Source organism: Trachurus trachurus (genome assembly GCF_905171665.1).
Source record: "Trachurus trachurus genome assembly, chromosome: 16".
Taxonomy (NCBI): Eukaryota; Metazoa; Chordata; class Actinopteri; order Carangiformes; family Carangidae; genus Trachurus; species Trachurus trachurus.
The window spans coordinates 20,788,347-20,802,521 of record NC_139902.1 but is presented as its reverse complement, the minus strand read 5'-3'; the positions used below and the strand labels follow the sequence as shown (position 1 = coordinate 20,802,521).

The window sequence follows — 14,175 nt, the reverse complement described above, 5'->3', positions numbered from 1 at the left end:
TCCTCTCATCCTTCCTCCCTTTAGTCTCATGCCCTCTCCCCTCCACTGCCCTGATGTTACTTTTCTTTAACATCACATCACAAATGCTGCTGTGTGCAGCTGAAAGAAGTGACAATAACATCTTGCCTGCCTCAAAACCTACTGAGAAGTCTTGGGACGATAATGCTTCGCAGAATTTCTTTGTGCTCTCTCACACTGCGCAATATGACCCCGAGTGTGACACCACACAGAATTCCCGGCACAGGACCTTTCACCTCCTCTAAAGACTAAACAGCTCAACAAAAGGTACAGAATGATTTAAGAGTGTCTCTTACTCTATTGCCAAAACAAAAGAGAGGGCTAAGAGTAAAAAAAAACAACAACAAAAAAAACACCCTTAATGTGAAAGAGAACTTCAGAAATCACCCAAGGATGAGAAGATCACCTTCTACTATCCTCCATAAATCATAACGGGATATATTCCAGGGATACAGAGTTCTCATCAAAGCCTCGGAGCACAGTCCTGATCTGAAGAAAAATCTCAGGGATGATGTTTTCATTGTGCAGAGGAGCACATGACTTCCAGAGAAGGCCCGAGTGCAAAAACAAGTGCATCAGTATGGGGGCTGAAGTTGACTTGAGGACATGACTCTCCTCCTACATCAGCTAAATGCAGAAGAGGAAAACAATGAAATAGTTTTTTTTAATGTGTTCTTGAGAAATAGATGAATCTGTATACAAAGCAAGATTATCGGCATTTTAGATAATGTGCAGCAGCTTGACTAAAAGAGGCCTCAGTCTCTCCATCATTTTTTCTGTTAAAGTGGTTAAAGAGATGAAGCTGCTTAAGATTAAGCCACGTGACCAGGCTGAGTGGCTCTTATGAATGGCAGGTGTGGACACTTTCGCATGGCGCCGCATTGTTGGGTGCGTACGTACTCGCTCCTGAACGAGCACATCTGCATGTCAATATTCGTGTCAGACGTTGAGCCTCTGGGAGACTTTATTTTTACTGTGTTCCGCTGATACTAAGCATGTGTTCTCACATCGCACGCAAAGGTAGAAGAAAGCACACTTCCCCAGAATAACAAGCATCTTCCACATCATTCACTGTTAAGCCTCTAAAGCCCTCCTCCGTCAGACTTCCCTCGCCCTCTCACTCTGACAAAGCCCAGGTCATTTGGAGGTATCTTTAGCGCAACCTCAGCGATAAGAGTCGTGATCTCTCAATCATTCTGCAATATTCAGCTGCCTCACGCCAGATTTTCTGAGCCATCAGTTGGGTGAACAATAATGTGAACATATCGAGGCGGAGCAGGCGAGGTCGCATCTTGTTATCCTGTTTTCATCCTGCAATTTATTATTTTTTTTTTTAGCAGATAGAGACTGCTGCATCTTGCTGGGAAAGGGAAGCTTGAGCTGCTTAGTAGAGTTGTAAATTCCACCCAAAGGGCTTTTTCTTTTTTTTTCTTTTTTTTTTTACAGGCGATAGGTGTGGAGGGGTTGTCTGCCTTCCTTTGGGGAAATATGATAAAATGTCATTCCTTAGCACAAATGTTTATGCTACAGCTATAGATTTTAAGGTAGCTTCATGATTTACCCACCTAAACTATCTTCCGTGCAAAGCTAAATGAAAACCAGAGTCATGACAGTTCGTTACGATGCTGCCCTGGAATGTTTTAGTCATGGGTACAATCATGGAGCCTATTTAAGGCTGTAATTCTGATTACTCCAAATTCCTCTGCTTTACTACTGTTGCTCTCCAAGGACTATCAAAACCTACCTTTATGAGTTCTGTATGCTGTTATTGTAGTTGATAACACCAGTACACTTATCCATTATCCATACTGAAAGCAAAAAGCACAGGTGCTGCTGACCAGGCTTTTATATTATTGTGGTTTTTAAAATCCTCAATAGTTACAACACATGAGCTTCACGCAACTGTTGTTTTTTAGTGTAAACCAGACATGTGCTTATTGTTTGCATTAGAAACAGAAACAGGGCTATGCTGTTGAGCTACAGAAACTTGTGCATTTAAAAGGGGAGAAAACAGAGAGTCAGGCAAGGCGAGGGAGTCAGGACTTCGCATGTTGAGCAAACTCACCGTGGTTCCTGAAAACATGCTGGGGTCACAACCTGACATGCACACATACTGTTGGCAGGCACACTTCATCGATTACATCAGAGGCTGCCGGGCAGATTTAACAGACTGGCTGGGTTTGTGGTGAGAAACAACTATTTTTAAACCTTTGAACGTCATTTAAATACTGACTGGATTGTCATGTTTGTGATCACAGTTGTGAGGAAATGTTACCTCCACCTACTTCAGAAGAAATGTGATGAACCACCTACATACAACTTCGGTAATAAAAATGGATAACATTGGATACCATTCTACCTTTGGCACAAAAAGTAAAGAATGACAGTTGGATGAGCATCTAGTACTGTCATAATCAGGTCAAGGGTCAGGGGTGTAAATGGATGAAACATGGGGTCAGTAGCCTTGACACATTCCTCTTCAGTGGAAAATAACCCTAGACACACATAGACACACACACACATACACATGGGGCATGACCTTTGGCCTTTGCCCTGCAGGTTCTCCTTCATAGTGGAGTGGACACCTCAGGAACAGCTGGTTAGGCTCTCACTCATGGGAAACTGGGGGAAATCTAAAATACAGCTCGTAACAGTGTGAACACAAAATGAATAATCTACTGGATTGAAGCTTAGATAATTCACAACTCAGCCGAGAGGCATCTTCAGTTCTTCATTGGATCATTCAGTTTGTCTTGATGTGTATGACCTGGATACACAAACGACTGTGTTTCACAAGCAGTGTTTTCATACCCGGGCCTAAAATGGATGCGGTGAAAATCTAGTTGCATTACTCGTATTTGGCGAACTTGTAACTGTAACAAACGTAGCATTCCCAAACATAAAAACTGTAATTACAGTGAAATGTTGCTGCAGGGTTGAGACTCCACACAAACTATTTTGATTGTCAGACAGTTCCCTGATGTCGCATGAGAATAAAGCTCCATAGGACCAATTTATAATGATCTCCTGATAAATCTACAGTGGCTGTATCCAAAATGTATCATTTAATTTCACCACATTCAACACGATTTTCCTCACATTTCTTGTAAGAATTTAGAGGAAAGTCTTTGCCTACAGTGGGCTTTGAAAAATGACTTCCTTGTTAATCTTTGCCAAAACGATCATCCCACTTCAATAACTAAACTGGCTCATCTGACTCCAAAGCAATTTTGGATCAAACAAGGCACTTACTGGTTAATTCATCATCAGACTCATTAGACTTCTGAGACACCTATTATCTTTTTTTGTAGAATTCATGTTTGGCTCATCATGATACACACTAATTGTGTGTGCACACGTAAACAAATGCAACACATACTTTACACATGCAGACACGTGAAATTTAAAAATATCTACTGCCTGCCTCCATATTTCTGCTTAAACATATACATGTCTACATTTGTACTCAACATGCAAAAGGTACAGTACATCAGATCTATATGGGCACTTCTAATGCTGCCACTCTGTGTGTGATGATATTCCTGAGAAGAAGAGTCCACCAGATGCTCTCTACTGCACTTCAGATGTTTGCTAATTCATCCGCAACATGCTACCATAACTCAGTGACAGCTCATTCACAAGCTGCTGCAAAAAGCATGCTAGATTTACAACTCTGTGTGTGTGTGCCTGAGTCTCAGAATAGGAGGGAGGGGAGGGGCTGGTGTACAACTGGAGTGATCCCAAAAGTCTGCGCAGCTCCACAGAGGCATGCCTGAGATTCCAGAGGTGTCACCAGGGGAGCATCTTTCGTGTGGTCTTATCTTCCCCCAGGAGAAGTGATACAAACACACGGACACACACAATTAGCTGGTGTGGTTAAAGACGTGGGGGGAAACTCCGGGGGCTTTGGCTGGCTGACCGGTTAAACTGTGGACAGTGCTAGAGAAGGCCTGCCACCAACAGCCATAGTTAGGGAGGGCGTGGAGATGGGATGGGAGATACAGAATTTAGAGACCACCCGAAATACATTCTGTCTAAAGCAGCTGGGTACTCTGTGTTTTTTTAATAAGAAGAAGAAGCTCCTGATTTGTCTATTCTAGTCTGTTTGACCTCATTATTTCCTCTTCTCCCAATGACATCCCCTGCCCATCTGTCCAGCCCAAGCCAGACCTGGTGCACGGATAAGCACAAAGACATAATCTTGTCAATGTGATTTCAGTAGATTTAATATTTCATCACTTAACAGTACATTCAGTAAATTACTTTCACTGCCATAATGCCATGACATAATCCAGACTTGATTAGTGAATACCCTCAGCATGAAGCTCATTTGAAAATAGCTGTGGTGGAATCGGCAACAAACAAAGACAAGCTGTCAAAAACAAACTGTAGAACTGCTGCTGTTTTCCAGCACTGTTATTGTCTCACTGCCACATGTCAAACTGTATTTTCAATCCAACTTTTTGACCCTGCATATTTTGACAGCTCTGTCCAATCACAAGCAAAAACTAAGTGATCATACGAGTTTCTTAACATCTAGGTCAAGTTACAGTAAGAGAAACAACCATACCATACCATTCTGGTACACGAGAGAAAACTGTCACTTGTGCCATTTCTCTCTCCCAACTTTCCAATCTTCCTGTGTTGAACAGCATTTAAAGTATAAAAAGACAACTGGTTACAATGTCCTTATTAAAAAAGGAGCAAGAAAATGACTTCTGTCCTACACATTATGTCTCCACACATGACAAAGCACCTACCGAGATCCAGCAGCCAGAATTTGCAGTTGTCAGAGTGTCCTCCCTGTGATGAATCCATGGAGCAAAATGGGTTAAGAGACACCAAGGACTCAATTCCATGGGCCATGTCACTGATCTCAGTCAAATATCAAGCCTCTGGCAGTCTGATTTGAAATATTCCCTCACACCATCTCCACGGGTTGGGAGGTGCTGACTTCAAAATCCTACACAAAACCTCAAATACTTTTTTTCAAATGACCTGTAGTTAACAGTAAAAAAAAAAAAATCAGCTGTTGCTGCGTTGCTGAAATATCCAGGGAGAGAAAAGTGTGAAGTCCTGGGTGAGGAAAACGAAAAGTCAAATGCAGCATTAGAGAGCAGGATGTTTTCTCTCCCTCTCTTCTCTTTGTAGCTCCCTCCCTCCCTTCCTCCCTTCCTCCCTCCCTCCCTCCCTAATGAGTGGGCTGCTGTGAGGATATTGGGCAAGCCTCCACCGTGCCTCTCCTGTTCCACAGGGACGTCTGGAAACATGCAGTGCATCTACCGTACTACCCTTTGTAGAGGCGCCCACACAAACTGTGTGGGTGGTTGCATATTTTACAGGCATTAGGATGCATACAACTTGCGCAGTATGCTTGGAACAAATATAGACTTGGTTATAAAATCCAACAAAAAGTGAACAGCATAACACTCAGTAGTAAGAAAAAAAAATCGGTCATATTCTGCAGAATTTAACATTTTTTTCAGAAGCAAGAGATTTTTAACCGAGTTTTGTGTATTCAACACTTTGCTCTGTTTTCCAGCGTCTTCGCTTCATCTCCTTTTGCACAGGAGGCAGTCCAGAGCAGCAGAGCAGGCTAGATGCACAAAGATCTCCCTGTTTAACTGGGACTGCTTGTGTCTGTGTGGCTCTCTGGGCTCTAAAAACACTCTTTCCTGTAAGAACACACACACAAGTGCACATACACACTAGCCTGTGCTGACTCTCTGCTCCTTACGGATTCAGTTTATCAATAACACTGTCATTAAATGTGCACCTTTGTATTTCATTCAGAGGCAGCCTGCAACTTGTAAGGTGCACTGAGCTGAGCACACCCTATACATGTGAAGGCTACCTCCCATAATGAGGACAGACAACCAGTGACACACTCACACGCTAATTTTACTCATGTGAACCATTCAATTCCACTTAATTCTGTTAATCCAGACACAGACATCGACCCCCAACAGTTAATTATTCCTGGTTGTGAATCACAGCAGGAGAAGGGGGGATTTCCTGGACAACACTCTAATCCCCTCAACCGTCACCCTTCTACAACTTTGGACAAAGTGGCCGAACATGGTTGGCCAGTAAACACAAAAGGCTAGAGACGCTTTTTTTTTTTGGTCATCCTTGTCTTCCTCCTCTTCAGCAACAGCCTTTTTTTTTACCACAGCCTCTCCTGCTGTGAGAAGCTTCTTTTCATCACTCCCTCTGACCACAGAAACACACACACACACACACAGAAACAGTGAGACACTAAGAGAAGATCGAACAAGAGGCTCTGTGATTCAACAGAGATGAGAAACACCAACGCTGGAGGTAAAGGCAAAACCTAAGCGGATTCTTCCTGTACTACGGCAGTAAATCATTCAGCCAATTCCAGAGCTGGGTATTTCTGTACAGTCCAAGCATCCTATAATTTTAAATACAAATGCAGACCTTTCTTGTGCTGCTTACAAAGAGGTTGCCAGCTAAATATTTGTACGCTATATTACCATAGAAACAAGGCGCTTTCACTCACTCTTCCAGATTAAAGAGGGAGAAGCACAAGCAGAAACTTCTGTCAAGACGTGATGACAGCAGCTCATAACTCCAACCACTGAGGGTCAGGTCTGTGCAGAGCTGTTCCCTCTCACTTCTTCAGCTGTATTTGTTCTTTGTTTGCTAGTTCAGCACTGAATTGATTTTCATTTTCATTTGTAGAAATAGTAACGACAGGTCTGTATATCTATCTCGCTGGAATTTGAGTTGAGATCAACACCTATGCCTCACAGGTCCCGACATGAATGAAATTATCATAGCTGCCTGTGCTTAGTGAAATGTCAAACGGTAAGACAGCAGAGGTTGTTGCATCAAACCATGAACCAGATGCTCAGTGCAAAGAAAACAACCCACAAAAAACAGGCCAGTTCACCCATTGTAGTCAATATAACTTTAACAATAACATTTCAGAAGAGTGAAATTGGTGTATGTTGCTTAGCCTACCCTCATTGATGGTGTGAACAAAATACTAGGAACAGCTGTCAACATAATGAAGTGCAGTTCAGCAGCACAACAGAAGACATTCTCGCGATCTTACATACCATAAACACCTGTTAAGCACAGTTTCAACAAAAACTAAACCTTGAAACTGCTGTAAATGTAGGATTTATGGCATGACTATTGTACTGGACTGCAGTTCTAGTTAGATGCCAAATGAATGTATATGTCTATGTGCAGAAGATTCCCACATTTCTAACAATAACATGTTGGGTTTATAATTACGTTGCAGTTAATTTTCTGGCAGGGCATGACTCAGCAATATTCTGTTACTGTGTAGCCAGAGCTGGTGGTTAACTCACAAAAAAAAGGAAATACCCTACGGAACCACATTACTGACTCTTAATAAGGACCTTTGGGTATGAAACAGATGCAAGTTCGGACATCATATCCTGCAGGGTTGCTCCCTGATACTGCAGGTTTTCATGTTTTTTTGAGAACATGAGGCTACATGTAAATAACAAAATAAGGGTTTTAGACAATAATGAGACCTGTGGATATCAACAGTGCTGGGAATTCAAAGGTTGAAATTATTTTGAGATAATTAAAAGAGAGCTGTGCTTCAAGCGGGCTTTCCACAGTTGCATAGCAACACCTAGCGATACATGTACATGCTTCCCCAAGCAGCCGTCTAATGAGAGGAGAGAGTTCTGCAGGTCACCAATGATATGTTTGCAAACAAGAAATGCATCTTGTTAGTTTTCCCTTATCTGTCAAGTGTCTGTATGTGCATGGATGTAGCAAGCAGTTGTTTGGTGAGATAAGATGATTCAGCACCTCTGCTGTTTTTAAATATGAGACACATGTTATAAGCTTTTCTTAATGTTCTGAAAAATCCAGATGTGCCTCAGTATGGAAACATAACTCCCAATCCACCCGTTAATGTAGGTACTGTATAAAAATCTGAGGAAACATTCTTCTCCTACCTTTGTGGTTAAACAGCCCCTCCATCTCCATGGAGGACCTGGAGTGAGCAATACAGAGCATGGAGCAGGGTACAATGCCCTCCTGGGCTGGAGAGCGGTCCGTAGTCCGCACCAGACACCAGTCCGGCTTATCGTGGAGTCGCTCCAGAACCTCCACAGTCTGTCCTCTGCGCACCGTCAGCTCCCCACTGCTGCCGCCATTACTGGCCACAAAGTCATGGATCACCACTGTCAACTCACAGCCTCCCGACAGCTGAAATGGAAGGAGGGAAGAAATCGTATAAAAACTCAGTACAAAAAAAAAGTTAAGGTTTGTTAAATTGTCACATGTTTGTAAAAAGCAAAAATCCCCAAAAAAAATCAGTCTAAACAGGTCACTTTGTGTGAAACTAAGTAAGTACTGTATGTGTGTAGTGATAAACTGCAATTACTTTGTTGGTAAAGAGCTAAACTGACTGAGAAGGAATGAGAATCCTGTTGGAAAACATTGATTTTCCAAGAGAAGCTTCGAGCCACTGAAATATGTGCAGCGAGTGTGTAGTCATAGTTAAGACTTAAGCACAACATAAAACAGTGACTTGAAATAGCTACTGCTCATATGTAGCTCATCCAGTCAGTGCTGATCAGCTCCTCTGTCAAGCCAGTGTTGTATCCTCCAGTACTTTCCCTTATTTCTCCTATATTCAATTTTAACAAAAGGTACTACAGGATACAGCACTGTAAGTACATTATAAAATAATCTAATTTCGACAAGCATGGTGATGATTCAGTAAAATTAATTCTGACATTTTAAAAAGGAATCAATGGTCTCTTAGAACAAAAAGTAAATATTCCCACACAGCATCCTTTGATAACATCACAGGCACTCAAGCAGCACTGGAAAGTCACAGAGTACATGCACTGATGACCGGTGACTCATTCCAGCACAGCTGAACAAAACGTCACTCTGACGATCTGACTCTAATTATCTGAGTGGCTATGAAAAGAAAAGCAATACGACATAGAGGTGGACAAAGGTGGCATTAGTCATTTTGCTCACGGGTTTCTCTCAAAGGCATTTCCGTGCATCACATGACCGAGAGCGCAGCTGCTTGCTGCTATTAATGTCTCTGTCGCTTATAGAAGTGTGGAAAATGTGTGTGAAAATAGTAACTGCAGCTTCTCTCTGTTGTACATCTGTTATATGTAATGAACAGAAGGAGTTCAGTTTCATTTTATTTAATTAGCATTTACACGTTTGCAATTTGTACGTTTATATTATCATTATGAGAAAGCATTTCCAGTTCAGGAACTCTTTGGTAATAGGAAAAAGGTATTCTGTTCTAGGAAGCCTTGTCAGTATTTTTATATTGAACATGATGTGCAAACAAAAAGTTCTAACATTAGTCATAGGGGTGAAATTATCCATTGACCCATCAGTCCAAACACATTCACACATTTCATGCCTTCAAAGCTTTACTACTGTTTCAAACAGACACGTGTTCATTATTTATAGTGTTGGCATTTCTACAGTGTCGTATGTTCCTTGCTTTTTTTTCTCCAAAGATTTTCACTGTGTAAATGTCACAATGGTGTATTTTCTTTTCAAATATCACAAATCACATCATTTGTAACATACCCTTTGGTAGTGTGGTAAAGCCAGAGAGCTGAGGAGTTGAGAAACAGGATGTGAGCGCCTATTCTCCAGCCTCTGCATTGTTTTCCACTCTCTCATTGCAAATGGTAAGTCCAAAATAGTTAGAAAAACTCTACAGAGCACTTCGACTCCTACGTTAATCCACTAAGACTGTCCTAAATCTCTATGAGAAGTTGCACACTAGATAAAGATTAGTTGTAAAAAAAAAAAAAAAAAAAAGTAAAGTAAAAAAAAAAAGTAAAAAAGTAAAAAAGTAAAATTTATTTATTTTCAACGGACTGTTACCCCTGGGAAAACAGTGGCAAGTAATCAAAATCCTGATCCATTAGGATAACCGAAGGCTTGTAGAAATGTCCTGCCATCCACTGTAACAGTCAACACTCCTCAGTGGATGCTGACAGTCAGGCTACTGAAGCTCAAAGGATTCCCTATTGGGTGATGCAGTTAGTCCATCCTTAAGTGTTTCCACAATTTAGCTCACTTTTGTCCATGTACCAAGGAAAAAATACACCAGAAAATTAGAGGGAAAAAAAACTGCGGTTGCCCGATTCCTGCAACAGCTTGAAGCAAAGTGTGAGATCGATGACTGTGAGGACTTAAAACTGTGCTCTCCTGTCTGGCATACAGACGAGCATCCTCTGTGAGGAGAGTGTGGGAGGCTGAAGCTGCTGACACACAAGTCAGTCACTAAAGCGCACACACACACACAGACACAGCAACACAAACACACCACTGTCACTGCCTCTTGAATGAGAGGTCTCACAGAGAGTCCTCACAGAGAGAGAGACAGAGCGCCGCATTCACAGAAAGTGAGGATGAGACCAAAGAAAATTTGTATTTGCATGTGTGTGTGTGTGTTACTTTGTGCATGCCCTAAACGGACAATTAGTAATCAACCAGTGTCTGTGATCGTTTAGACACAAATGGATAGACACATAGGAACACAGAGATTATCATTACACAGAGCTGAATTTGTGCTAAGTGTAATTATGCTAAGCTAATTTCTTATTTTTCTAATTACAGAAGATGTGTGTCAAAATAAATGACCTCTTTTATGAACCTAATGTCGCAGTTTCTAATTAGTACAGTATAAAAGTACAGAATTTTTTTGTGTGTTGGTGTGTGTGTGTGTGTGTGTGTGCACGTTAGCTTTACAGTTGCTCATACTGAGCGTAGGAGGACAGGCCTTCTGTGGTGCTATTACCAGATATAACCATAGCCGACTGTCCCTGTTCCCAGTGAGATAAGGTTCTCTCTCTTCCTCCAACACACACACACACACACACACACACGGTGGCACTCGCACAGAAATGCACACACAACCATACACACACGCTGCTTTAAAGCTTCCTCCACCAATAAACAATTTCACAGAAGACAACTTACAGAGAGTTGCTTGTATCTACCCAGACTTGACAGTGTGACAGCGTGATATGGAGGTAGTGACTGATAAGACCTTTCAGTGATAAAACAACACTGAAGAGGTGTCCTTTTCATAGCACTCTGATTGAAGATTATGCATTTGTGTGTGCGTGCGTTCCTACCTTGTCACTGTCCAGTGTGTTCTGGGATGTACGTGAGGCAATGGAGATGGTGTCTGGTTGGCTGCTGGCGTCTCCTTGGCTGTCCAGTTCCTCTCCGTCTCTGCAAGCGAACAATATCATTATATTCATTTCATTACTATCATTAGTAATCATTAGGTTTTTATCAAGGTATGATTGGAAATGCTGATTATTAAAAGGCACAGTCGCCTTAGGTCTCAGATCAAAACGATAGTAAAAGACATATTTTGATGATGTTGTGAAAGAGAATTACAGGATTATACTGTAGGAGTTGCTGTAGTCACCATCATAGCCATTGAAAATCGATCTTACTTGACCAAAATAATAATCACGGATGACAACTAGAAACACTACAGCTAGACTGGAAGAATCAGTTGCAGCCAAGAAACAAATTAAACACATTAAAAACTGAATTGAAAAACAAGAATGGTTGGGTAGTCTGCTGGCTGACTTGTCACACAACATTTAACCTCACTACAACATAAACAACATTCAGAGTGATAGACTGTCGTCTCACCGTCGGCCTTTATGTTTAGCTGTGGTGGCTTTAGGGATGTGAATGGGTTCCTTCAGAGCACCACGCAGGTGTACGGTTCGCTCCTGGATGACCTCGCGAATGTGTTTGATCCAGTCCTGCTTGTTCTCAATACTTGAAGCCTTGGACACAACACATGGCTTGATCAGATAAGTGTTACATTCAAAACTTCTACTGCAGTGTGTGCAGCTGCAAAGTCAGCAGTGAAGCCCGGCCTTATTTCTCCTTCTTCACATAAAGACAAAGACAGAGCATTAAACGCAGCGAGCACAGCTGCTCTGTTCGCTTGACTAGAATTAATTATTTGTTGACCAGTAACCCAGTATCAGGTCTCATTTGGCAAGTACAGTTCTGTCTGTTCCACTTTTGAGCAAACTTGCACTTGAGTCACACATACATATGCAGACACAATGTTAAATGACGACAACAGTGTCTCCACTTAGGCTTCTACAGAGACACTATGGATATTTATTGTTAGCCTTGTGTTTATTTACGTCACTAGGCCGATGCGTAGACACTGTATTTAGCATTTGACAAGCCTCGTCTGTGTCCCCTCTTCCTCCTTCACTTAGCAACCAGCAGCACCACAGCTGCTGTGGCACTGTGTTATATAAGGCACACATTAAGATGGTCATCAACGGTTATGTAATAAGCCAGACAGCTGCAGAGCAAACATTCACACATCGTAACACATGCACCTGGATACACAGCTTTCTGTCCCTGTGTTTATCACATCAACAGTATCTACACAGATACACACACTCACCTTGAATAAAACAATGCTTCTGACTCACTGCAAGAGAACTACCATGTGGCCTGTTAAGTTGGATTATGACCCTTCAACCATGAGGCTAATATTTCTGTGTGATGATGAGTGATAAGTACCAGAGAGTAACACTCCACCTCAAAGGAGTTAACTTTCTTGGCTGAAAAGAGGGAAGTATAGGATTCAATGTAGGTGGACTACAGACATGGAGACTCTTCCTCTTTATGTGAACAACTTGACTTGGGAAATCATACGGGGACTTTTTCACAGAGTTACCAAAGGTTACCCCTTTATCTGCAGCAATAAAATGAACATTGATACCTTGAGGACGATCTTGTTGTCCGAGGTCGGGGTCCTGCCCACCCACAGGGCAAACTTACAAGGATCTCCCTCAACGTGTTCTGTCACTCCAAGCTCTGATGTCTGGGGAGGGGAAAAACATGACAACAAATTTAGGTGATACATGACGACACATAAACAAACAAGATGCTATTAGTTTGTATTCCAAACTAGACCTCACAGCATCATGTCAATTTGCAGGAAATATGGTCACAAATTTACAAAATTTAATAATGGCCTGATGTGTTTTTGCAGGATAGATGATGTCACAGTGAAGTTGATCTTTGTCCACTTTGATATAAAATGTCATCATTTATTAGGGCCACGGGCCATCGCACCGGGCACTGGTCCCTGCAGAAAATTTTCTAGTTTTTATCCTATTAGACATTTTTGTTCTAAATTATGTCATTACTGGCATATTTGGACCTTTGACCTCCAAACTGTCACATTTTCAGTTGTTTCAAGTATGAAGAAATCTTCAACAGTAATTGTAAATTAACAGTAATGCATCCTGGAGGAGGCCAGCCCCTGTATGTTTCACTGTACTGTATATCTTCACCTTCTCAGCTGTCGTAATCAGCACAAAATTTAACCAGGTCTGTGCACATTAAAACTGGATGTTACTTACAAAGAGCTTGCTCTTGTAGAGGTATTTGCTGCGCCCGTTGGAGTCTTTGACTTCTTTGCTGAAGACCAGGGACATTTCAAAGAGGAAGAGGTGTCGGTCACGACCCTTGCGAATGAGAGTCTTGGGATCCCATACCTGGAATGACTCCTGAAGTATCAACTCTCCCTGGGAGTCAATGTTCCCATCAAAACCTGAAAAAATGTGAAGTGAAAGGATGGGCAGAGATTTAAATGTGTGTGTGTAATTTATGTTGGGACTAAAAGTTTTGTGTGTGTGTGTGTATTGTGTATGAGTGTCTGTATTGTGTATACACCCACCATCCAGCATAGAGAGATGCATGGCATCGTTTGCTCTCTTGGGCACACTTAGCATCACCTCAAGGCCATCCTTGATCTCTCCTTTTCCCTCCTCACAGCATGTCAACAACTCCTACAAACATATACACAAAAGGTGCAGGACACAATTCATTAGTGACGATAATACTTTCTGTAAAGGTTGGTCTAGTCTACGACTCTATGTTGTATGTGCAAACTTTCTGGAGTGTGGGCAGAAGTTTTCCTTTTAGAGTGTGAATGCATACTGTACCTTGAGAAGAAGCTGGTACTTAGTGATTCTCTGGACTGGTTTGATCAGGTAAGAGGAAATGGAGTTGGCAAGACGATGCCTTTGTTGGATTTCCTATAAAACCAAAGGATAGAAAACATGTTGTACAAGTGTCACAATA

The 14,175-nt window shown here is 41.7% G+C and overlaps 1 protein-coding gene across 1 annotated transcript in view; it reads right to left on the bottom strand.

Annotated features, from left to right (window-relative positions):
- Positions 1 to 14,175, bottom strand: part of triob (trio Rho guanine nucleotide exchange factor b) — an 84,107-nt gene that overhangs the window by 17,250 nt on the left and 52,682 nt on the right. Inside the window, exons 30-36 of the mRNA XM_083989711.1 lie at positions 14,037 to 14,129; positions 13,769 to 13,880; positions 13,452 to 13,642; positions 12,806 to 12,907; positions 11,701 to 11,840; positions 11,166 to 11,265; positions 7,986 to 8,238 (exon numbers count right to left, since the gene is read on the bottom strand). Of these exons, the coding sequence (XP_083845837.1) occupies positions 7,986 to 8,238; positions 11,166 to 11,265; positions 11,701 to 11,840; positions 12,806 to 12,907; positions 13,452 to 13,642; positions 13,769 to 13,880; positions 14,037 to 14,129 (991 nt within the window). The remainder of the gene's footprint in view (positions 1 to 7,985; positions 8,239 to 11,165; positions 11,266 to 11,700; positions 11,841 to 12,805; positions 12,908 to 13,451; positions 13,643 to 13,768; positions 13,881 to 14,036; positions 14,130 to 14,175) is intronic.